Raw genomic sequence first — 22,958 nt, 5'->3', positions numbered from 1 at the left:
AAACCAGAACATCAACAACAGATGCAGCGCAATGACAGGCAATTGGCTCGCAGAGTGCCAACGCAGGGCTCAAATCAGGGCTAAATTCGCCGCCATCCCATCCCGAGCTCTTCTCTCCCTCCGACTGTTTGAGCGCACAGGAAGAGTTCATGATACCCTGCAGAAGCATGCCAGCAGCATATTTTGCTTTGACCTGAACCTCTCTACTTTTGCTGCTTGTTTGTCTTTCTTTTTTCCAATTATCGGTTGTTCTGGTTGACTTTTGGGAAACTCTTGAAGCTCAAGAGGGTCTGTGTTCTGGCACTCGAAACCTCCGAGATACCCAGCATCGCATCGTCACATCGCCGCATCACAGCAATTAAGTTTGCTTCAGTCCAGCGGCCTCTATCCCAATCTCCGCATTCCGCGCCCTACCTTGCCCGCCACTCAGCAACACCATCGCCATCATGCCGCCCATAGAGAGAGATGCTCCTCGTGACCCGGATAGGCCAATGAAGCACCATCATTCCACTTCCACCGACCATGGTCGCGCCCTGGTTCCCATGTAAGAAATTCACAAGCCACCACCCCCCCGTTTTCTCCAATTCCAACCTCCCCCAAGGTCCCCACCATTCATGGTAGACTGCGAGCTAATGAAAAGCAGGTGGGACAGCTCCGACCCGGAGCGGGCGCCTCCTCCGCTGCCCCTCAACCCTCAGTCTCCCGGAGTCTCCCGTGTCGGCACATCGACGGCTATCCAGTCGGCTCATGCTGCCATGGCCGAGAAAGCCCGTGAGAGCGCCGCTCTGGTACCGCATGTGCCCAAGCGTGTCGAGCCGTCTCCGGAGCGGCCCGTTCTGCGGCCGTCCTCGCATCGCCGCATGCAGTCCCTTCAGTCTGCATCCGTCAAGGACATGAGCCTCATGATCGAGGCGGCCAGCCGAGATCTGCTCCAGTCTACGCCCAGGTCGCCCGAAAAGGTGGACCGGCCAACCACTCCTCAGAGAAAGGACACAAGAGACACCTTCATGGAGCCGCGGGACGACAGACAAGACCGGTCGGCCAATGGCACACCAACTCCGGGGCCAAGCTTAACCCCGATCATCCGTCCCACTGCTGTGCGGCGGCCGCAACAGAGCATACTCGGCGAGAACACACCTCCCCAGTCGGCAACCATGCTTGCTCTGCAGAGCATGAGCAATCAGAGCAACAACAACAACAACAACAATACCAGCAACAACAGCAACAGCAACAATAACAACAATGGCAGCAGCAGCAGCACCAGCATATCAGATCCAAAGGAGCCGGAGACGCCCCTCGCAAACATTACAAATGGTTCCAAGACGCCCGCTAAGCCTTCCGGAACCCTCGAGTCACTATCCAACCAGATCCTCACCCTCACCGACATTGCAACAACTCTGCAGAAGGAGATGGCGCTGCTCAGCAGGCGCAGCAGGGACAACGCCACAGATCTCCTCAGCTTGAAGGAAGCCACCAACTCCCGCGACGAGGATATCCGGAAGAGCCTCCGTGAGCTCATCTCAGACGTCAGGGCGCGGTCGTCCGCCACCAGAGATCCCTACGGAGGGCCTCTGCTCCTGGAAGGCAAACACCCGCCCTCATCTCCAACACTATCAAAATCCGCTCGGCCCTTCTCATTGCCCCGGATACCTTCCCCCAACAGCTTCGCTGCCTCTTTTGACCGAGAGTCGATGCTCAGCACGCCATCTCTGGTCTCGGACGCGCCCTCGCCTGCCACGGTTGTTCTGCTGGAGAAGATCATCCGAGAAATGGGCACCAAAGAGGGCCAGGAAATGCTGCTCAACCGCCTGGCCGAGCTTGCTGACAAGCTCTCTGGTTTGGCTACGGCCGGAAAAGTCGAGGAGCTCGCGCGTTTTGTCAAGGACAGCCAGCAGCAGGCCGTTGTGCGCGCTGCTGCCGCTGTTGGAAACATGGCAGGGGGCGGCGGTGGCGGCGGCGACGGCGGCGTCCGCGACCGAAATTGGACCCTTGACGCTGGTGATGGAAGACAGCGGCGAGGAGCCCTCGACTATATTAATGCACCTGCCACTGCTACCCAGACCTCACGGCTGCTCCCGGGCCAAGACCGGGGCGCTGAAGTGCTCAGTAACGACATCCTGCAGGCCATCCGCAGCGTCAAGGACAGCGTCGCCCAGGGAGGCGGCCTCACCGCCGAGACCAAGGCGCTAGTCCGAGAACTTCGCGGTGAGGTCCTTGGCATGGGCCGAGAGATTGGCCGGAGACTGGACGAGGTGGCCGAGAAACATGCGGGCAGTTCGGAGGCGGTCACCAAAGCCGAGATGATCAAGGTTGTCGAGGACGGCTTGTCCGAGATGAGCCAGCAGATGAACGACCTCCTCCGCGAGCACCGTCGCCAGTCGGCGGCGACGATCACGTCTCGCGAGTCCTCAATCGACTACAAGGAGATCTACAACAGTGTGCGCGCCGCCCTCAAGGATACGCAGGCCACCAAGCCCCGCACGCCCGAGCTCCGGAGAGAAGACGTCATCCAGGCGGTCAAGGACGCGTGGGAGAAGTACAAGCCCGAGATCGAGATCCAACAGATTGGCTTGGAACGAGACGAGGTCTTGGCCTGTCTGCAGGAGGGGCTCCGCGCCTACGCGCCCAGGGACGACCGGCCCCGTGGGGCGACTCGGGATGAAGTGTTTCAGGCGGTTATCGAAGGCCTCAAACACTACGTCCCTCCGAAGGTTGAGGCCCCGCCTACCCTATCGAGAGACGACATCCTCGAGGCCGTGAGGGAGTGCTTGGAGGAATTCGAGTTCCCCGTCGCCCCTGGCATGGGCACCGAGATCACCCGAGATGACATGTTGGATGCCGTTAAGGAGGGCCTCCAGTCTTTCGACTTTCCCGTCCCGCAGCCCCCTCCCCCCGCCTCTGAGCTCACAAGAGACGACGTTCTTGATGCCGTCACCGAGGGTCTCCAGTCCTTTGACTTCTCCGCCGTTCACTCCAATGCCCTGGTTCCTCAGCCAGTGACCAAGGCGGAGGTTTCGGACGCGGTAAAGTCCGGCCTCAAGTCGCTAGACCTGTCCTCCGAGATTATGGATGCGGTCAGGGAAGGACTGGAGTCGACCGATCTCTCGGCCAGCGTGGTGCAAGCGGTCAGCCAAGGGCTTCAATCATTCGACTTTGCGGCCACCATTCCCCGACCGGACCTCTCGCGAGTCGACGTGGCGGACGCCGTCAAGGAGGGTTTCGAGTCTCTCGATTTCAACAACAGCGTCACGCTAGCGGTCAAGCAGGCACTGAAGGGCTTTGACTTCTCTTCCGCCTACTCCTCGGCATTGGTGCCCCACCGGGACGTCTCGCGAGATCTCCCCCGAACGGACATTTCCACAGCCGATGTGGCTGATGCCGTCAAGGAGGGACTCAGGTCCGTCGACCTGACCCGGGATGTAACTGCCGCGGTCAAGGCGGCGCTCGAAGCCTTCGACTTTTCCACCTTTTCTTCCGCTTTGATTGCCCGCCCCGAACTGTCTCGCACTGACGTCGTAAACGCGGTTAAAGAGGGTCTCGACATGGCCAACCTGTCCAGGAACGTCGCAGACGCGGTGAAGGGGGTCCTGGAAGGTCTCGACTTGCCTGCCGCCTCGGATTTGTCCCGCGGCGACATGGTCGACGCCGTCAAAGAAGGACTCGGTTCTTTGGACATATCTGCTCACCTTTCCGATGTCGTGAAGAAGGAGCTTAACGCGTTCGACTTCTCCGCGGTTCAATCTACCGCCCTCGTCGCCCAAGGAGGCGGCAATGATGAGGTTATGCAGCGCCTTCACGAGATCAAGGAGCTGCTGCAAGCCGAGATCAAGGCCGCCTCAGAGGAAACGAAGGAGAATATCGCTGCCAACGCTTTAGGCACGGAGCAGGTCATCGACGCAACCAAGGAGGGGTTCGAAAAGCTGCGCCAAGACATCGAGGACTATGTCGGTCGCGCAAAGGGAGACTCGGACCCTGAGCAGGTCATGGGCCAGCTCCTTCGCACCCTTGACGATTTCCGGACCGAGCTGGCCGATCTTGTCAGGCGATCCTCGGACAGCTCACGGGCAATGCTCAAGGAAGAAGTGGACACCCTTCGTGATATTGTCAACTCGTCAATGATCCCGGCCCTACCCCAGCCCGGAGGCAACAAAGAGGTGCTTGAGGCCCTGCACGACGGACTTCATGCCCTTAGATCAGAGATCAGCACTCGGCGGATCGCTGGTCTGACCGAGATCCTGGACGCGTTGCAAGAAGGCCTAGGCGACATCCGCACCAGCCTCAACAACCTCCGCGACAAGCCGGCCGATCTGACAGCCAATGATGAGATTCTTGAGGCACTCAGGGAGGGATTGGACAGCGTGCGGAATGACATTGACGCTCTCCGCGAGGAGAGCAAGAACGAGCGGGCCCTAGCCACCATCAACGACGAGTCCAAGGCTGTCGTACCGACCGAGCAGATGCTGAAGCATGACGACATTCGGAATCTTGAAGCCCTCATCACTCAGCTGGGCATCAAAGTCGAGGCTATGGAATCAGCTCCAAAGCCTGTCGTCACCTCACTCTCAAAAGAGGACCTGGCTGATATGGAAAAGACCATTCAGACTGTCGCAGAATCCGTTGCCGCACTGCCTAATCGGGAGCCCTTCGAGCTTCTGGAAGAGAACATCCGCAAGTTGCAGGAGACTGTGGATGATCTGACTGCCAAGGCAGCCGCCGCTCTTGAGCCCACGCCATCCAACACCGATCCCGCTTCGAGAGAGGATGTTGAGGCGATCGAGACAATTCTTCGCAACACGAAAGGCCGTCTCGATGATTTCATGGATGGTGAGCAGGCGGTCCGCAAAGACCACATCGAGAACCTCGAGACCCTCATTTTGGAGACTCGCGAAAGTGTCAATGGTCTTTCGACGCAGTTTGATGGTGTCTCGCGCAAAGAACATATCGATGCGGTCGAGGCGCTCATTGACGACACCAGACAGAGCTTGGGTGGCTTGGCGACCCAAGTGGACAACCTCTCCCGCAAGGAGGACGTCGCCAAGGTCGAATCGCTGGTCAACCAGGTTGTCGCTGCCTTTGACGAGATGAAAGAGCGCCACGAAAAGGCTCTCGAGGACCCCGAAAAGATTACGAAGACTGATGTGGAAGCCGTTGAGGCCGTATGTCTTGACACGAAGTCGATTATTGAGCATATCCAGAAGGTCGATTTGGTCGGCCTCCCATCAAAGGAGGACATCGAGACCCTGGAGCTCCGCCTCAGCGACGTCAAGGAGCGGCTCGAGTCGCTCGCCGATGCTAACGCCAAGGGCTTCGAGGAGCGCCAGGCCGAGATTGTTGGCGTAGGGGTAACCGTGAACGAACTGAAAACGGCGCTAGAGGAGTTCCGGGGCCTCGTCGGATCCAAGCTCGAGGACGGCGCACGCGGCATCGACTCGATTCACAACATCCTTGACGCCCTCAGCAGCAGCGTTCGCAAGAACGACAACATCAGCGACGATGTCAAAGAGGTCCTCGACACCCTGAAGCTTGAGTTTGAGGATTCCAAGACTGGCATGATCGGTGTCAAGATCGAGCTGGACGAGAAGTTGCAGACGATTGCCGACACTATGCTCACCAAGCTTGACCAACGCATGTCCGAGCTGACGACAAAGTACGAGGAACTCCAGCTGGTCCAGGACGACTGCGCTGCGAAGAGCGAGGCCAGGGATGCTGAGTTGGAGGCTGCCGTCAACGGCACCAAGGCGGTTGCCGAAGAGCTCAAGTCCTTGGTTGACACCCTCGGCACAGCTGTCACGGACTCCATGGAGAAGATGGAGGAGGCTTCCAAGACCGTCTTTGAGCGCGTCGAGGATCTCGTCACCAAGTCGGACGAGAACCACGCTGATGGCAAGGCCGAGCATCAGCTCACCCGAGAGCAAGTCCAGGAAGCCATCGGCAAGGTGGAGGGTCTCCAGGGCCAGGTGTCGGAGTATCAGCCCAAGATCCTTGAGAGCGTCCAGGAAGTCATGTTGGCCCTGGCCCAGCATTACGAACACCTCAGGGCGTCCACCCTGGCAATCCAGGAGAGGGTTGAGCACCCACTGCTGCCTCCGCCACCAGAGAAGTACGACGACACCGCCGTGATCGAAAAGCTGGACACCTTGGTGAGCCATACTCAAGTGGCCAACAAGGCATTCGAGCAGCTCGAGACCCTCAATCAGGTTCACGCTCAGGTCAAGGCCACTGCAGCGGAGTTGGCCGCCTTCCTCGCCGCCCAAACTCAGCGTATTGCTGATGAGCACGAGGACCGGGAGAAGACGCTCCAGGAGACCACCATTGCTCTCGAGCGGCGTCGGGAGGAGAAGGAGCAGGTCGAAGCCCTCATTGCCAGTCTCCGGGAGGAGGAGGCGCGCCTGAAGGAGTCCATCACCGTCACTCTTCCAGAAGAGCAGAACAAGATCACCGAGCAGTTCCTTGCAAACCTGATGGCTGAAGAGTCTCGGCTTAAGGAGGCAACGGCTGCTCTGATCGAGGAGCAGGCGCAGCTCAAAGAGACCTTCCTCGCCAACCTCAAGGAGGAACAGGCACGGTTGATGGAGACTAACGTCTCCCTGAAGGAAGAGCAGGACCGGATGAAGGAGGCTTTCCTCGCCAACCTCAAGGACGAACAGGCACGGTTGATGGAGACTAACGTCTCCCTGAAGGAGGAGCAGGACCGGATGAAGGAGGCTTTCCTTGCCAACCTCAAGGAGGAGCAGGCGCGGCTCATGGAAATGAATGTTGCCCTCAAGGAGGAACAGGACAAGTTGAAGGAGACGTTCCTCTCGAACCTCCGCGATGAAGAGTCTAGGCTCAAGGAGATTAACGATGCCCTGCGTGACGAGCAGCAAAGTCTGAAGGACACGTTCCTCGCGAACCTCCGCGATGAAGAGTCTAGGCTCAAGGAGATGAACGATGCCCTGCGTGACGAACAGCAAATTCTCAAGGACACGTTCCTCGCGAATCTCCGCGAAGAGGAGTCGCTTCTGAAGGAGGTGAATGCCAGCCTCCGGGAAGAACAAGAACGCCTCAAGGAAAGCTTCCTGGCCAATCTCAAGGAGGAAGAGCAGCGGCTGCGCGATGCCAATGAGGCTTTGAGACAAGAGCAAGAGCAAACCAAGGCTGCCCTCAAGGAGGAGCAGGAACGCTTCAAGGTCGAGCTCCTTGCCAATCTCATGGAGGAGGAGGCCCGCCTCAAGGAAGCAAACGCTGCCCTCCGCGAAGAGCAGGAGCAGCTCCGCGTCAGCTTCCTTGCCACGCTCAAGGAGGAGGAGTCGCGGATGAAGGAGGCCCTTCTCTCGCTGCGCGCGGAGCAAGAAACGCTCGCCCGGCAGAAGACTCGGCTCACAGCCGACCTCTCTTCTCTCGACACGGCCCTTCGCTTGCGTCGCGAGGAGCTCTACGACATGGAAGCCCGTGCCGAGAGCCTGGAGCGGCGCATTCTGGAAGGCGTCATGGACCACTCTCGCGTCCTACTCATGGCCAAGACCAACCGCGCCGCAACCAACAGCAGCCGCGACAGCATGAGCCGCAAACGCGTGACTTCCGCTCAAAAGTCCGTCAACTCTGGCGCGCCAGCGCCGAACGGAGCGTCTGCGGCCACAAAGCCCCGCAGCGCATTAACCATGGCTATGTCGGCGCGCAGCAAGGCCAGCACCCCCAACGGGGGCTCACCGTCCTCGTCCAACCGCCGGATTCTCTCTCTCAGTCAGATTACGAACAATGTACCCTCGGGCGGCATGAAGCGAAGCCAAAGCGTCAGGACCGCTGGCGGGCCTGCTGCGTCAAGGGGCTTGAGGAAGAGCAGCTGGACATCGTCAACTGCTGCTGCTGCTGCCGGCGCCTCTGCGTCAAAGCGGTATGGGGATCTGGGAGGCGGGTTCAGTGACAACAAGGAGAATATGGGGATTGGGATGGATCTGAAGGAAGGGGACGAGGATGCGTACAACGAGCAGCACCAGCGCGGGAGTAGGGAAGCATCGCTGTCGGTTCCGGCTCCACCGGTGGATATTGTCGTCTCCCCCCCGGCTGCCGAGTCGTCAGTGGATGATCCCGAACCGGTTGATGTCACCGTCACGCCGTCAACGGAGCAGGACGAGGATCAGCGCCGCGCTGAGGAGCTCGCCGACGACGAGGATCGGTTCAGCGATCTCGGTAACACCGCGGACCTCGAGAGGGAAGAGCAAGAGGATGCGAGAAGCCAGAGGCGGTCGAGCCATGGTACGACAGTGGTCACGCCCGCGGGTGAGCACGAGCTGGAGGAGCATGATGACTGGTCAGAGCACGAGGGTGGCGCTCAGGGGACGATGAATGAGGAACATGATGATATCGATGATGCGGCGAGCGACTGGACCGAGAGCGTGGTTGGGAGGGACAGCGACGTCGGTGTTAGCGGCCCAGAGGCGAGTGCGCCTGTCGCGGCTGCAGTGTGACGGATGACGATTGGATGAGCTGGGTAACGGTTATGAGTATGGCTGGATGAGACGGGAAAGAAAGGAGGGGTTAGGGATAAGGGTGGGTGGGGGGATACTCTCTTTTGTCTGGTTTCTTATGTCGTTATGATCATGATGTCTTGCTTGTCCGATTACTTTAGTCAGGAAGGATTATGCCACGGGAACGGGCGGTATTGGGACGCTTTGGCAGGCCATGCTGGTGGTTGAGGATGGATTTTTCTCGTCTTGTGTCAATAGTTTCAATGAGATGACGAATATGAATTACTTTGGCTATCTCGCTTGCTCCATACATTGCATCCAAGTGCATCCGTTGTGTTGGTACAGGACATAAGTGCAACAGCAGCAACAACAACAACAACACCACCAAGTGCCATGCCGATAAGTTTTTGTACAAAGACTTGTTAACCTCTTAACGATGCCTCGGCCCAATCTTCTCCTTCCCATCCATCCACGGCCTCAGAACCTCGGGAATGGTGACGGTCTTCTCGCTCTCATCCCAGCCGTTCTCCAAGATGGCGGCCAGGACGCGGGGGACGGCCAAGGCGGTGCCGTTCACGGTCCAGGGATAGACCAGCTTGCCGCCGGCGAGCTTGAGCCTCGTCGCCAGGCGGCGGGTCTGGTAGTCGGTGCAGATGCTGGCGCTGGTGACCTCGCCCCAGCCGTCGTTGCGGTCGCGGCGGGAGGGGAAGAAGGCCTCGATGTCGCACTTGCGGGTGGCCGAGGCGCCCAGGTCGGCGGCGGGCATCTCGAGGACGCGGCAGTGCAGGCCGAGCGAGCCATGCAGCTCCGTCTGCAGGTCGACCATCTCGTCAAAGACGTCGCCGACGGCGTGGGCGTCCGGGCCGGTCCAGGCGAAGAGCTCGACCTTTGTGAACTCGTGCACGCGGTAGAGGCCCTTGGTCAGGGCCCCCCGCGCGCCGGCCTCGGCGCGGAAGCAGCGCGAGGCGGCGACGCGCTTGAGCGGCAGGTCGGCCTCGTCCAGGACCGTGTCGGCCTTCATGCCGGCGAGCGGGATCTCGGCCGTGCCGGCGAGGCAGAGCTCCGGCCTGCCCCGCGCGGCGTCGTCGGCGTCCTGGGCGATGGTGTAGATCTGGGTCTCGCCGTTGACGTCGCGCGGCTGGAAGCCGCAGGCGCCGGCGATGTGGGAGTAGACCATGCTCGGGGGGCTGACCTGGCGCCAGCCGGCGCGGGTGGCGGCGGTGAGGGCGTAGTTGACGAGGGCCTGCTCGAGCTGCGCGGCCTCGTCGAGGAGGTGGTACCAGCCCCAGCCCGAGGTGGAGGCGGCGCCGGCGAAGTCGAGGATGCCGAGCTCGGCGCCGATGTGGACGTGGGAGCGCCAGACGCGGTCGGACGAGTCGGGGCTGGCGGTTTTCGGGTGGTCGTTGATGTAGCTCAGGACGGTGGGCTCGCTGCCGCGCGGGGTGGCGTCGCTGGTGAGGTTGGGGATGGCGAGGGCGAGGCGCTGCATCTCGGCCGAGAGGGCGGACTCGGCCTCCTCGATGGCGCTCAGCTCCGTCTTGACCTTGCGCGCTTCCTCGAGCAGCTGCTCGCGCGACAGGGAGCGCAACCCGGCGGCTTCCTCATCGGCTTCGTCGCGGGTCGTCCCCGGGTTGGCGAGCTGGCGGCGGAGGAGGTTGCCCCGCTCGCGCAGGCTGCGGCCCTCGCGCTGCTTGGCTTGCCACTGGGCAAAGAGCTCGTTGATGCGAGCGGGGTAGGCGGCAGCGGCGTGGTAGTTCCGCTGGCGACAGTTCTCTGCGTAGAGATCGGGATTCTGGCGGATGTGCTTGATGTCGAGGACAGCCTTCGGGGCCGTGGTCGGTTGTCGCAGGGGGGGGGGCTGCTGGACCTCCGGGGAGGTTGGGTACGCCGGGGCGTTTTGTTGGAGCGCGCGCGTGCTATGGTAGGGAGCTGATGGTAATATCTGCGGATTCCGCGAGCGGCAGCGGGCCGCGATGGCCGGCCGCCCGGGGGAGGATTGGACGAGGCATCGCAGGCAAGTAAACGGCCTCCCGGCGCCGGCCACGGGTGGCTTCATCGTGTATGCTGCAGACGGCAAAAAAAAATAGCTTCTGCGCAATTTCTCCGGTCGAGTGGATGGGTCGCTCACGACGATCTGGGCTCCGGTAAATTGCAGGAGGCGGTCCTCATTGGATGTCCGGATCCAGCAGCAATAATAGGGTCATCGCCGAAGCTGTTGGACAGATGTGGACATCATGACGGTATGTATTCCGAGAGAACCTTTTAGGTCCAACATTGCTACTAGTGTAGTGGGTCGCAGCTTTGGGCTTTTCCCTCTGCTATCGCCAATCCCACTGCCTACCTAAACGTGCGGGAGCTAGGGCCACCGAAGCTTGGCGAAGATCGGCCAGACTTGGGAACTGCAGCCCTAGAACTTCCTGCAAGTAACTGATTGTGCTTGCTCGATGGAAAAAAAGAGTCACTGCAGCAATATAGTGGTTCGTTGATCCGTGCGGATAAATTCGTAGGTGCATACCTGGTACCAAACATACACTGCGTAAGATGCAAACACACGGAGAGGGCCTTCGAACATGCACCTGCATTTACGCGCCGACCAACGCAGTGTCGACCTAGAGACGAGGATGCGAACGCCCAGAATGGAGGTACGACAAAAAGGATGAGAAAGGATGGAGATGTACAGCTCGGGCGGGAGCTTAGTCGTGTCACATTCCGCGGTCTCGAGACTCAGAACTGATGTCCTTTCTGCCGCCCCCACGCAACCAGCAAAACACGCACACACACGCGCGCGCGCACGCGCAGCTTCGGCCATTTCCTATCGAGGGCCGGGCCCATGTGCCGCCTCCCTCTGCCGACCCTGCAAGGCGGATGACACTATTTTTCAAGTTCCGTACCCTGCAGGGCAAGGACATCCACCCCAGACCAAACAGAGCCTCCTTGACCTTGGGCAGTGAGGAGGTCTCTGCCTCAGGGCTTGTGACCCGTCGTTTCCGGCAATCCGCCGAACAGATTGGTCATCTGATGCGGTCCGCGGTTGGTTGAATCGCATAGACGGCTTCTCAAGATAGCAACAACAGCCGCCAAACAACCACACGGCACCGCAAGGCGTTGTTGCATCGGCGAGGCACTGTTGGTGCGCGCGCCAGCTGTGCGTAATAAGTCAGTTGGTTTCAGCATCCACACAGAGTTGAACAAGTTCTGTCAGGAATGCCCTTGCGCTTCGCGAGAGGTCAGATGGTCCGTTTCGTCGGGTTGTGTTTCTGCTCCGCGATCTAGATCGGCGAGACCAGGCGCCCTACCTCTTGGGGCACGGCACAGTCTGCCGATGCTGGGATCTAACCACTACCAGGTCTCGGCCGCCGAGATGACAAAGTTGGTGGCTCCTTGCCAGTGCAGTCATTTAAATTGGCACGAAGCTTTAAACATACAACAGCCGTCAAGGGACAACTTCGGGCTTCCTTGGATCATACCATCCCTTTGTAGGTCGCCGAGATTGCACGGATGGTCAGTGGCTGTTTCAAGAGAAAAATACTTACATGTGCGCAATGTGCAAAAAAGTATGTACGAGTCTGGGTATGTAGGTACATCCAAGCATAGCCTGGCTGCTTGAAGTACCAGGACTGTGCCTGAAAACCGAGGGAATTAGAAAAATTTCCTATTGATGACCCGCTCTGTGTTGGGAAATGCCAGAAATTTAGCTAATTGAACTTTGCCACCAGCGCTGTCTCCATCCAGAATGGCGTAAACTACGGACCCAGTGCACACATCGAGACCACATACTCGCAGGTCATTGTACCAAAGTCGGAGTGCTAAAAAGTACGAAGTACGGAGTACGCCAAGTGCTAGGTGCGATGTCTTCGACTGGGGCCGTGGATCCTGCGCAACTTCTGGGCAAATCAGGCTCCCTTAGTGGACGAGATCCGACACAGTTGCTGGTGGGGGAGATCGGTACTGTGCGTTCTGGAACATCAACTGCCTGGGCGTCCGCAGTCCCAAAAAATAAGCGACGTTAGTGTATCATGGCCCCTGCCTAGCGGAGGCCGCACACTCCTCGCTCGGTTTACGTAAAGTACTCATAGTAGATGTGAAGTGGGCCAGACGCGACCCGCAATCGAACAAGGGGGCTGCGACATGAAACAGGGAAGGGCGATAGTGGGGGCGTTTTCCAGCTCCCTTCCAATGGCTAGAACCCCTGCCGGACTGGACAGATTTGGGGTCCGCCCAGGGGAGACCCAGGGAAGACTGTGGGCAGACTGGCCCTGGCCAACGTCCAGTGTTTCGTTCCTGCAAGCAGGTGCGCCTCCCCGGCACGGCTCACTACGTACGACAACGGAAGGAAGGGTCCAATTGGCAGGCACGCGCAGGAACCCCCTTACCCAGCTTTTACACCGAGGTTGCGGCTGCAAAATTTCCTTCCGTGAATGGTTTGGCTGCTACTGGGCGAGGTCGAAAGGATGGATCTCGGACGCGGTCCAACAGCGCCCGCATTGGCGAGCTCCAAAAAGGTCGAGAAGTGATCTTCAAAGGCACTTCCACTCCAATCCTTCTCTTGTCGTCACCACCTCTCGTTGACGTGACCTTACACAGGGCCCCTCCTTTCGTTCCTTCTGTTCCTTCCCCCCTCACTCTTCTGTGCCTTGGTTTGTTCTCGGTCCGGCGTCTCCCCGCCCGGTTGAAGCCGTTGACACCAAATTTGGTCCAGTCCTCGATCGTTGTTGGATCTTTCGAGCCGGTCCCTTTCCTGTCCTAGAGAGATCCCCCTCTCTGGTTCCTCTAGTTTGGGGATCAACTTTCCTTTTCTTCTTTTTGTTTCATTATCTTTTCTTATCAGTTTCGATTCTCCCGAGTCCTGCGCAAAGCGAGCCGAACCATCACTCGCTAAGCCATCGAGACTGGCTTATCCAAGAACGTCGTAAGCGGTATCGTTGCGGGTTATCGTCTAGAACCACGCGACCTGACCACGTTCTTTGGCCCGTTCTTTGTGGCCCCGCGGCTGAGACAAAAAAGCTTTCAAGCCGTGCCACCCCCCTTTTCCCTCCGTTTCTGTCGCGGGAACCCTTGACCAATGTCCTTAAGGTCACCAATATCGCCCCAGCGGAGGGGCTTCCTCCCCATCTCGGGCGACTCGAGCACCCCCGATGTACAGGACATCCCCCTGCGCCCCATCAAGTCAAACGCCAGCTCGACAGGTACGCGAAAGGCCAACACCGAAGGCATGGAGGAAAAGCACGCCATTTTCGACAAAGCCGTCGGCGGCCCGGCGGGCAGGAGGCGCCTCAGGAACGACCTACACCGGGGGGACACGGGTGAGTCGTCCGAGGAGGCCTCGCTCAACGCCATGGGCCGCTTGTACCACAAGATCGTTGGCTTCTCCGTCGTCACGCGCTATCTTGTCTACGTCGCCCCCGTGGCCCTGCTGCTCGCCGTTCCCATCATCGTCCTCCCGCTCACCGGGGACAAGGACCGCGTCAGCCTGGGCGACCAGAAGCGCCATAGCCTGTTCCTGCTGTTCGTCTGGATCGAAGTCTCGTGGCTGGCCCTCTGGACCGGGAAGCTGGCCGCCCATGTCCTCCCCTACGTCTTCATGTTCTTCTGCGGCGTCGTCAGCTCAGGCACGAGGAAGTACGCCACCGTCCTGCGCGCCCTCGAGATCCCCCTCTCGCTGTTCTTCTGGGGCCTCGCCTCGTGGCTGTCGTTCAAGTTCATGTTCGAAGGCGCCAACAAGGAGTGGTCCGAAGTCATCGTCCGCATCCTGCTGTCGCTCTTCCTCTCGTCCGCTGTCCTCTTGGGAGAGAAGTTCCTCGTGCAGCTGATTAGCATCAGCTACCATCAGCGATCCTTTGCAAACCGCATCCAGGACTCCAAGCGCGAGATATACCTCCTGGGCCTCATGTACGAAGCCTCCCGCACGCTCTTCCCCATGTACTGTCCCGAGTTTGCCGAAGAGGACTATATCATTGCAGACAGTATCGAGGCCATGCTTACCCGCGGTAAAGGGGGCAAGCAGGGGGTGGCCGCCGCGCCCATGAAACTCGTCGGCGACGTCACTCGTCTGGGCGACAAGATCACGTCCGTCTTCGGCAACATCGCCTCCGAGATCACCGGGAAGCAGGTCTTCAACCCCAACTCGGCTCACTCCGTCGTCGTCGAAGCGCTCGAGAAGGTTCGCAGTTCCGAGGCCATGGCTCGCCGCATCTGGATGTCCTTTGTCGTCGAGGGCCAGGATGCGCTCTCACGCGATGACATCATTGAGGTCATGGGTCCTGCTCACCGGGAAGAGGCCGAAGAGTGTTTTGAAGCCATCGATGCCGATCAAAACGGCGACATCAGCTTGGACGAGATGATTCGCAAGGTTGTCGCGATTGGCAAAGAGCGCAAGGCCATCGCCCACAGCATGAAAGACATCAGCCAGGCGCTGGCCGTTTTCGACAAGGTCCTTTTGTTCGTTGTCTTGATCATCGTCATCATCATCTTCTGTAGGTCATCTCTTCTTCTTTTGCCTCTGGAGAGAAAGCTCCTCGTCTCTTGTCGCTGACCAATGCTCTCTAGTGGCCGTCTTCCAGAGCACCTTCATTGCCACCCTTACCACAGCTGGCACCACGCTTCTCTCGCTGTCCTTCGTCTTTGCCACTACCACGCAAGAATTCTTGGGTTCCTGCATCTTCCTCTTTGTCAAGCATCCCTATGACGTGGGCGACCGCGTCGACATCACGGGCCCGGAGAAGGAGCAGTTGATTGTGGAGAAGATCTCGCTCCTCTACACCGTCTTTACGCGCATCGACAAGATGCAAGTCGTGCAGGTAGGTGGCTGATTGGTCCTCTCGGCTCGACAACATTCGGCGGCTGACCATGAGCTAGGTCCCCAACATCGTCCTAAACAACGCCTGGGTCGAGAACGTGACGCGAAGCAAGGCTATGAAGGAGACCATCGAGGTCAATGTTTCATTCGACACGTCGTTTGAGGACATCGAGCTCCTGCGCCTCGAACTCGAGCGCTTTGTGCGGGCGCCCGAGAACAACCGCGACTTCCAGCCCGACATCTCCATCGGCGTGGGCAGCGTTGGCGACTGCGATAAACTCACGCTCACTGTTGCCATCAAGCACAAGTCCAACTGGCACAATGACGCCGTTCGGGCGACCCGCCGCTCCAAGTTCATGTGCGCGCTTACTCTCGCTCTCAAGCGCGTGCCCATCTACGGCCCAGGCGGTGGCGGTGACGCCCTCGGCGGGCCTACCAACCCTTCGTACAGCGTTGCTGTCACTGACGAGTTTGCCGCCCAGGCTCGCGCCAAGTCCGAGCAGGAGAAGGCGGCCAAGAGGCTGGCAAACCAGAGCGCAGAGGAGGCTGCCAACTCCGAGTCGGCCGCCGCGGCGGAGCAGCGAGCGGCCGATCAGATCAACACGTCGAGGCCGGTGGTGGAGGTCCTGGACGACTGGGGGTACGAGAAGACCCTCACTAGCCACGAGCCATCGGCTGACCGTCCCCGCCCCTCTGACTCTGGCGCTGCAACTACCACGTCCCGCTCCGATGTCCTCGGCGGCATAAGCACCCGCGAATCCCAACGCGGTCGCCGGAAGGCTGGCGAGACGCTCCCCCCGCACGCTCTTGACGACGATTCGAACATGCCGGCGGTCCAGCTAACGCGCACGTCCACGTCGACCCGTACGGACAAGCGTTCGTTTGACGTTGAGAGGCAGGCGGGTATCCCGCCGCCCGCTGGGTCGCCGTACAATACGTGGGCGGCCTACAACACGCAGGCGTCTGGTACGATGCCGAGCGGAGCCGGTGGCCAGCCCCCACAAGACCCATTCGGGGGGCCTTCCCCGCCTCCCGGGATGCCCACGCATCTTACCGTTCAGCAGCCGGGAGCGGCACCGACTCAGAGTGCATCGCCCGGGAGGACGTTAGTGGGTGCGAGGCCCAGGGGCGGCAGTGTGAGTCGGCCCCAGGAAGGTGGCCCGGCTCAGGGTCAGCCCGGACCGTCGGGCACTGCGGGCCCTTCGGGTAGGAGCTGAGAATCCAACATGCTCGTTTCTCGTTTACACGACTTCTGATATCACATTTTTGGTGGCCATCTACGGCTGGTAAGCTCTCAGCATCCAGGGGGGGCGGGGGGCGGGGGGCGGATCAAAGTTGAGAGCTGGACGATTGTACAGAATTTGGCGGCAAGATTCATGGAAAAGTCATCTGGGAGTCGGGGAAAAAATAGAAGAAAATATGACCATGGGATGTCAACTGGTGGTGATGTTTTGTTAGAGATGTTGGATGAGAGGTCGGGTGGAGCGGGTAGGCACTTGACTCCGCCGTGTTACGGAATATTAGTTTACGAACAAGCGATGGCTGGCCACTCTAGGTTTATAGACATGAACCTCAAAAGTGGAATAGAGCTTGAGAAACTGTTTCCCCAAAACAATTCGAGGTTGTTAGCTCGGCCTGTGTAGTACCAGCATGATGTGATAACACGTGCCTGGTCGAGTTCCTTGCCGTCACAGGATTTTCCTTCCGTACTTTTTCGAGTCGCAAGCAAGGGCATGGTTAAAAAAAACAATAACTTATCAGCGAATACCCGCAAGGGTAACAGGCAATGAAGATGGCAATACAGACAGCTGAAATGCTGGAAACACGCATTACACCAGGCAATAGCAACGGCAAGCATGTCATGGACTTTCTAGCAAGTGCACGTTACCGAGGCTACAGTTTCCTCGGCGTTTATTTGGAGTCGGTAACATCGGGTCTTTTCATTGTATTGGGACTTGAGTTGATCCCCATGCAACACTTCTTTGCATGATAACAACTCGTTGCGTTGGGCCACCTCCCGGAACGCCTGGCGAAGCCTCAATGGTGGAGGCACCAACTTGGGGTTCTTGCCGGTTCATGCACCGGTGAGCAAGTTCCTGTTGTCCAACCCGCAGAAGTTAGGGGAGGGGTTAATTAAGTCCGGATGTCAGTTTCCCGGGCTCTCAGCAAACATGCTCGATCTCCTGCGGGCCGCCGTCCTTCTCCCCGAGCTCGGTCCTGAGCACGCGGCCAAACAGCTCGAGGAGCACCTCGAAGCAGGCCTTGCTCACGGCGGGGTCGTAGCGGCCCTTGCTGAGCTCGTCGCGGATGAAGGCGTGCTGGGCCCAGGCGAACTCGTGGAAGCTGAAGGTGACGCCGGCCTCGCGCATCTTGAGCCGGATCAGGTCGCGCCCGGCGTCGGGCACGTGCGTGTCCTTGACGCCGAAGATGAGCGCCACCTCGCCGCGGATGCGCGACAGCTGGTCGATCGTGTGCGGGCTGTCGGGCGAGGGGGCGGTCGCCGACGAGTTGGGCGCCGTATAGGGTCCCAGCGTGCGCGTGTGGATGTCGGTCGGGAAGTAGCAGACCGAGGCGGTGATTCGGGGATCGAGCTTGGGGGGGAAAAGCAAGGGTTAAGTTAGCTCGGGCGTGCGAAGAGGCAGAAGAGAAGAAGTAAGAAGAAGAGGGGGGAGAAGGGGACATACACTGGCGCGCAAGGCGAGGTGTCCGCCTAGGCACATGCCGGTCGCGCCGATACGGCCGGTGCAGGTGGGCAGGGAGAGAAGGTAATCGACCGTTCGGTTGGAGTCTTCATCGTAGGATTCGAGGGTCTAGAGAGAAGAGAAAAGAAACAAAGGGCGGGCAGATCTTGTCAGCTTCTCGCGTCGTTGCCAACGTTGCGGACAGCGGTAAGGGATCATGCGTCTGCCAGCAGACCTTGGTTATCTTCCACTTGTTTCCCTGGTCTGTTCCCGGCACGTCGTACGCCAGGGGTTCGGGGCCGGTAAAATCATGGTAGCTGCTGGGAGCTGCGACAATGTAGCCCTGGCCCGCGATCTGCCTCGCAAACCGAGCAACAGGGCCCGTCACTATGCCGCCACCGACCCGCCATCTACGGTAAGCCGTCGGCCGCAGCCCTGCCGGGAAAGGGTCGTCGTCTCACCCTGGTAAATCTCGCTGAAGAGGACGACTCCTGGGAAGCGACTGCTCGGACGGCGTAAGTCGACTGATGCCTAACCAGCATCGCGGTCCAATGGGCCACTCACGCGTTGGGATATCCGGGGATGGTCGGGTGGAACACAAAAATTCCTTGATAGCGCTTTTCATTAGCTACAGTCTCTATAGAAGTCACACATATCGGGCCTCAAGATCTGAGCCGGGCATACTCATCGAGCTCTCTTTGCCATTGGCGGTGGTCTGCACGTCGGCAAAGCTCTCTTTGATCAGCATAGCGGGCAACAGTTATCTCGGCAAATTGGCTTTCGATTCGTTTCCGTTTTCGTTTCTTTCTACGAGGAAAAAAAAGTACAATCAGCCAGTGATAGCCAATTTATGAAGTGCTTTTGTTGACGGATTTTTTTTCTTTTGAGGAATATTCACATCTTGGAATCAACAGCACAGATGAACAAGTTCGTTCAACAATCTGGTAATTCTGCCCCTCAGCAACTTGAGTTCCCCTCCATGCCCCGCCTCGCCCGCCCAAAGTTTGTTCAGGGGCAGCGGTGAGTGCGGGGCAACTAAGCCTTATCTTATCGCTCCTGCTTGCATGACTTCATGACACTGGCGGTGGCGGGGAACATTGAAAGGGCTTCCGCAGGCTTCCACGTCTTCGTCCGGGGCGAATAGCTCTCGCAGAAAGAATGAGACGGGGTTGATCTCAGGGTGCAGTTCGCCTGAAGCAGCTTGGTACTAGCCTACAAGAAGCCATGCATGACGCATTGGGCATCCTGGCGAAGCGAATCAAGAGACAAAAAGATTTTCTCGAGGGCTGTGCTTCAGGCACCCAAAACTGCAATAAAAGCCCGCCCATGACGCTGCGAGATCGCCAGTGGGTCTTGGCCCAGTACTTTGGGGTACAAGTTGTGATTCATGCAGCAGCGCCACGCAAAGCGTGCCCCCTTGCGACCGCTGTGCCTCAGGCCCGTGTCGTCGGTAAATCCAGCGCCTTGTACAGTAGCACTTGGTGGAAATAGGGTCGCTACTGGGAACGATTCTATGATTGAGACTCTGTGGTCGACGTAAGAGTTGTGTATGATTGTCCTGAAACCGCCATCTGCGCATTTTTGCTACCCCACGAACCGAGGCGTTCTAGAACCAGGCACTCGTTGCTTGGGCATGGGGATTTCTCTCCCTCTCTGTTACTGCAAAGCTGGGAGAACACGCGAGAAAACTTGTCAAGCACTTCTCTCCAGCCCGTTTGATTCTGAGGTCGTGAGTTTTCTTCCAAGGCCATGGAAAGGTAAGGGTCTGTGCACAGCGACGGCGATCGAACCGGATGACCTGCTGGGCTGCGTACCTAACGTTCTAAGGGCTTGGAAACACAAAGATGCCCAACAAGGAGCACCCGCTGCTGCAAGAGCCTGGTGGAAGTTTCCAGGGCTGCGTGGAGGGATGTAGGGTTTGCGCGAGGTTGCCATGCCAATCGAGAAGTATCTTGCTGTACCTCCCAGTAGTGGGGTTGGAGAAACCCACCGAAGGTCGTGGAAACTGCGACCAAAGTCAACCTGCAGTTAAATTCTGAAAGCTCTTCTGCCCCTCCTTCCACTTCCACACTCTCAATTCACAGACTCGATTTTCAAATCACTTTCTAATTCCCATCTTTTCTTCTGGGAAATTCAACGAGCGTTCCGCAACTCTGTATTTGATTTTCATTCCCTTTCAGATTGCGAACACACAAGATGGCTCCCGCCGTCGGTATTGATTTGGGCACGACCTACTCGTGCGTGGGTGTTTTCCGTGAGGACCGGTAAGTTGAGACCTTCGAGAAGTCTTCGACATAGATCGCTCCTTCTCAGCACCCCTCGCAACCCGGATCGAGTCGGCGTGGTCGGATCTGTCATACGTCACCCCGCATGCTCGATCGATCGCACCAATTGGTCCCTGGTTGCTGGGGTCGGGTTGGCCCCGCGATCTTGTCGACATGGCTAGCATTGCCGACGACATGACACTAACCCTTGTTTGTTAACAGGTGCGAAATCATCGCCAATGACCAGGGCAACCGGACAACTCCGTCCTTCGTCGCCTTCACAGACACCGAGCGCCTCATCGGTGATGCTGCCAAGAACCAGGTCGCCATGAACCCTCACAACACCGTCTTTGACGCCAAGCGCCTGATTGGTCGCAAGTTCACCGACCCCGAGGTTCAGGCCGATATGAAGCACTTCCCCTTCAAGGTCATTGAGCGCAATGGCAAGCCCGTCATCGAGGTCGAGTTCAAGGGCGAGACCAAGGTCTTCACCCCCGAGGAGATCTCCTCCATGGTCCTGACCAAGATGCGCGAGACTGCCGAGTCCTACCTCGGTGGCACCGTCACCAACGCTGTCATCACCGTCCCCGCCTACTTCAACGACAGCCAGAGGCAGGCCACCAAGGACGCCGGTCTCATTGCCGGCCTCAACGTCCTCCGCATCATCAACGAGCCCACTGCTGCCGCCATTGCCTACGGTCTCGACAAGAAGGCCGATGGTGAGCGCAACGTCCTCATCTTCGATCTTGGCGGCGGTACCTTCGATGTCTCCCTCCTCACCATCGAGGAGGGTATCTTCGAGGTCAAGTCCACTGCCGGCGACACCCACCTGGGTGGTGAGGACTTCGACAACCGTCTCGTGAATCATTTCATAGCTGAGTTCAAAAGGAAACACCGCAAAGAGGTTAGTGTTTTTCACCCGTTTTTGAGCCCGTTGATCGTGTTTTGAGGAATTGTTGCTAACGGTGTTGGCAGTACGTGATACCTTTTCCCGGTGTTTTGGTTCCCCTTTTCCACTTTTCCCCTTTTCCCTGTCTGGGTCCACTTCGCTGCATATATTGCTTCCCCCCTTCGCTCCTTCCCATTTCACTGCACTGCAGTCAATGCACATGTCTTCCGAGTGCAGATTTAGGCGATTTCGAGAGAATTCGCCAGTCGGGAGTATCATGGAAAAATTGGTACTAACATTGTTTCCAGTCTCTCCACCAACGCCCGTGCGCTGCGGCGTCTCCGCACCGCTTGCGAGCGTGCCAAGCGCACTCTCTCGTCGTCTGCCCAGACCTCGATTGAGATCGACTCTCTCTACGAGGGTATCGACTTCTACACGTCCATCACCCGTGCTCGCTTCGAGGAGCTGTGCCAGGACCTCTTCCGCTCGACTCTCCAGCCCGTTGACCGTGTCCTGACGGATGCCAAGATCGACAAGTCTCAGGTCCACGAGATCGTGCTCGTTGGTGGCTCGACTCGTATCCCTCGCATCCAGAAGCTGATCAGCGACTACTTCAACGGCAAGGAGCCCAACAAGTCGATCAACCCTGATGAGGCTGTTGCCTACGGTGCCGCCGTTCAGGCCGCCATTCTCTCTGGCGACACCACGTCCAAGTCGACCAACGAGATTCTCCTGCTCGATGTCGCTCCGCTGTCGCTCGGTATCGAGACTGCTGGTGGCATGATGACCAAGCTTATCCCCCGCAACACCACCATCCCCACCAAGAAGTCCGAGGTCTTCTCGACCTTCTCCGACAACCAGCCCGGTGTGCTCATCCAGGTCTATGAGGGCGAGCGCCAGCGCACCAAGGACAACAACCTGCTGGGCAAGTTCGAGCTTACTGGCATTCCGCCCGCCCCTCGTGGTGTTCCCCAGATCGAGGTTACCTTCGACCTTGATGCCAACGGTATCATGAACGTCTCCGCTCTGGAGAAGGGCACCGGCAAGACGAACAAGATCGTCATTACCAACGACAAGGGCCGCCTGTCGAAGGAGGAGATCGAGCGCATGCTTGCCGAGGCCGAGAAGTTCAAGGCGGAGGATGAGGCCGAGGCTGCCCGTGTCTCTGCCAAGAACGCCCTTGAGTCGTACGCCTACTCGCTGCGCAACACTCTCAACGACTCCAAGGTTGATGAGAAGCTCGACGCGTCTGAGAAGGAGAAGCTCAAGTCCGAGATCGACAAGATCGTTTCCTGGCTCGACGACAACCAGCAGGCCACTCGCGAGGAGTATGAGGAGCACCAGAAGGAGCTTGAGAGCATCGCCAATCCCATCATGATGAAGTTCTACGGTGCTGGCGCTGGCGGCATGCCCGGCGGCATGCCCGGTGCCGCTCCTGGTGGCTTCCCCGGCGCTGGTGGTGCTAGCAACGACAACGACGGCCCTACCGTTGAGGAGGTTGACTAAACGGGTGGTTAACATGAGGGCCGGCGTTTCTGCTTTTCTTTGCGCTAGTAGATTAAATCCGTGTCGGCGAGATGCCAGATGCTCTCTCTCTTGGGATGCGGATTATCGGGAATGGGTTAACTCCTAGATCTGGTTTTTCTTTGATGATCATGATAAAGGGGGAAAAGGGAGGCTGCATGGGCTGTACTTTAGTTACGATTCCCGTTTTCCTTTCGATGAATTAAAGGAATTCTTCAAGACATTCATTCGCCTTGGTTGATGATTTGCTCCATGTGACTGTGTGTAGTTCCATGTCCCCTACATGTATTTGACTTGCGAGGCTCCATTCTAGACTTCGTTCTTGTTAACTTTCTGGAATTCACGTTTTTGTACCTG

At 58.4% G+C, this 22,958-nt stretch overlaps 4 protein-coding genes across 4 annotated transcripts; 2 read left to right on the top strand and 2 right to left on the bottom strand.

The window, feature by feature from the left end:
- Window positions 1–8,601: 8,601 nt before the first annotated feature.
- On the bottom strand, window positions 8,602–10,634 carry MYCTH_2311368 (uncharacterized protein). The gene has a single exon (XM_003666520.1). It carries the CDS (start codon window positions 10,501–10,503, stop codon window positions 8,878–8,880), a length of 1,626 nt encoding a protein of 541 aa, XP_003666568.1. The 5' UTR covers window positions 10,504–10,634; the 3' UTR covers window positions 8,602–8,877.
- A 2,670-nt stretch (window positions 10,635–13,304) lies between these two features.
- On the top strand, window positions 13,305–16,614 carry MYCTH_2311364 (uncharacterized protein). Its single transcript, XM_003666519.1, has 4 exons — window positions 13,305–13,356; window positions 13,452–14,920; window positions 14,994–15,244; window positions 15,303–16,614. Exons 2-4 carry the CDS (start codon window positions 13,510–13,512, stop codon window positions 16,458–16,460), a joined length of 2,820 nt encoding a protein of 939 aa, XP_003666567.1. The 5' UTR covers window positions 13,305–13,356; window positions 13,452–13,509; the 3' UTR covers window positions 16,461–16,614.
- A 546-nt stretch (window positions 16,615–17,160) lies between these two features.
- On the bottom strand, window positions 17,161–19,733 carry MYCTH_2135843 (uncharacterized protein). Its single transcript, XM_003666518.1, has 6 exons — window positions 18,609–19,733; window positions 18,489–18,531; window positions 18,386–18,426; window positions 18,160–18,311; window positions 17,928–18,053; window positions 17,161–17,834 (listed from the first exon to the last, which is right to left on the bottom strand). The coding sequence occupies exons 1-6, from the start codon at window positions 18,670–18,672 to the stop codon at window positions 17,406–17,408; spliced, it is 855 nt and encodes a 284-aa protein (XP_003666566.1). The 5' UTR covers window positions 18,673–19,733; the 3' UTR covers window positions 17,161–17,405.
- A 270-nt stretch (window positions 19,734–20,003) lies between these two features.
- Window positions 20,004–22,832, top strand: MYCTH_112686 (uncharacterized protein). The gene is made up of 3 exons (XM_003666517.1): window positions 20,004–20,188; window positions 20,411–21,091; window positions 21,386–22,832. Exons 1-3 carry the CDS (start codon window positions 20,121–20,123, stop codon window positions 22,581–22,583), a joined length of 1,947 nt encoding a protein of 648 aa, XP_003666565.1. The 5' UTR covers window positions 20,004–20,120; the 3' UTR covers window positions 22,584–22,832.
- The last annotated feature ends 126 nt before the right edge of the window (window positions 22,833–22,958 follow it).

Source organism: Thermothelomyces thermophilus, chromosome 7 (genome assembly GCF_000226095.1).
Source record: "Thermothelomyces thermophilus ATCC 42464 chromosome 7, complete sequence".
Taxonomy (NCBI): Eukaryota; Fungi; Ascomycota; class Sordariomycetes; order Sordariales; family Chaetomiaceae; genus Thermothelomyces; species Thermothelomyces thermophilus.
This window is presented reverse-complemented; position numbering and strand designations above follow the sequence as displayed.

What these genes read in the sequence shown, in the direction of transcription:
- MYCTH_2311368 (XM_003666520.1), bottom strand. Translation starts at nt 10,503, where the DNA reads ATGAAGCCACCCGTGGCCGGCGCCGGGAGGCCGTTTACTTGCCTGCGA.
- MYCTH_2311364 (XM_003666519.1), top strand. Translation starts at nt 13,510, where the DNA reads ATGTCCTTAAGGTCACCAATATCGCCCCAGCGGAGGGGCTTCCTCCCC. An exon ending in CATCGTCATCATCATCTTCT is followed by an intron (nt 14,921 to 14,993) that starts GTAGGTCATCTC and finishes AATGCTCTCTAG; the next exon opens with TGGCCGTCTTCCAGAGCACC. An exon ending in ACAAGATGCAAGTCGTGCAG is followed by an intron (nt 15,245 to 15,302) that starts GTAGGTGGCTGA and finishes ACCATGAGCTAG; the next exon opens with GTCCCCAACATCGTCCTAAA.
- MYCTH_2135843 (XM_003666518.1), bottom strand. Translation starts at nt 18,672, where the DNA reads ATGCTGATCAAAGAGAGCTTTGCCGACGTGCAGACCACCGCCAATGGC. An exon ending in ACAAGTGGAAGATAACCAAG is followed by an intron (nt 18,054 to 18,159) that starts GTCTGCTGGCAG and finishes TCTTCTCTCTAG; the next exon opens with ACCCTCGAATCCTACGATGA. An exon ending in ACCTCGCCTTGCGCGCCAGT is followed by an intron (nt 17,835 to 17,927) that starts GTATGTCCCCTT and finishes TTCCCCCCCAAG; the next exon opens with CTCGATCCCCGAATCACCGC.
- MYCTH_112686 (XM_003666517.1), top strand. Translation starts at nt 20,121, where the DNA reads ATGGCTCCCGCCGTCGGTATTGATTTGGGCACGACCTACTCGTGCGTG. An exon ending in GGTGTTTTCCGTGAGGACCG is followed by an intron (nt 20,189 to 20,410) that starts GTAAGTTGAGAC and finishes GTTTGTTAACAG; the next exon opens with GTGCGAAATCATCGCCAATG. An exon ending in AAAAGGAAACACCGCAAAGA is followed by an intron (nt 21,092 to 21,385) that starts GGTTAGTGTTTT and finishes CATTGTTTCCAG; the next exon opens with TCTCTCCACCAACGCCCGTG.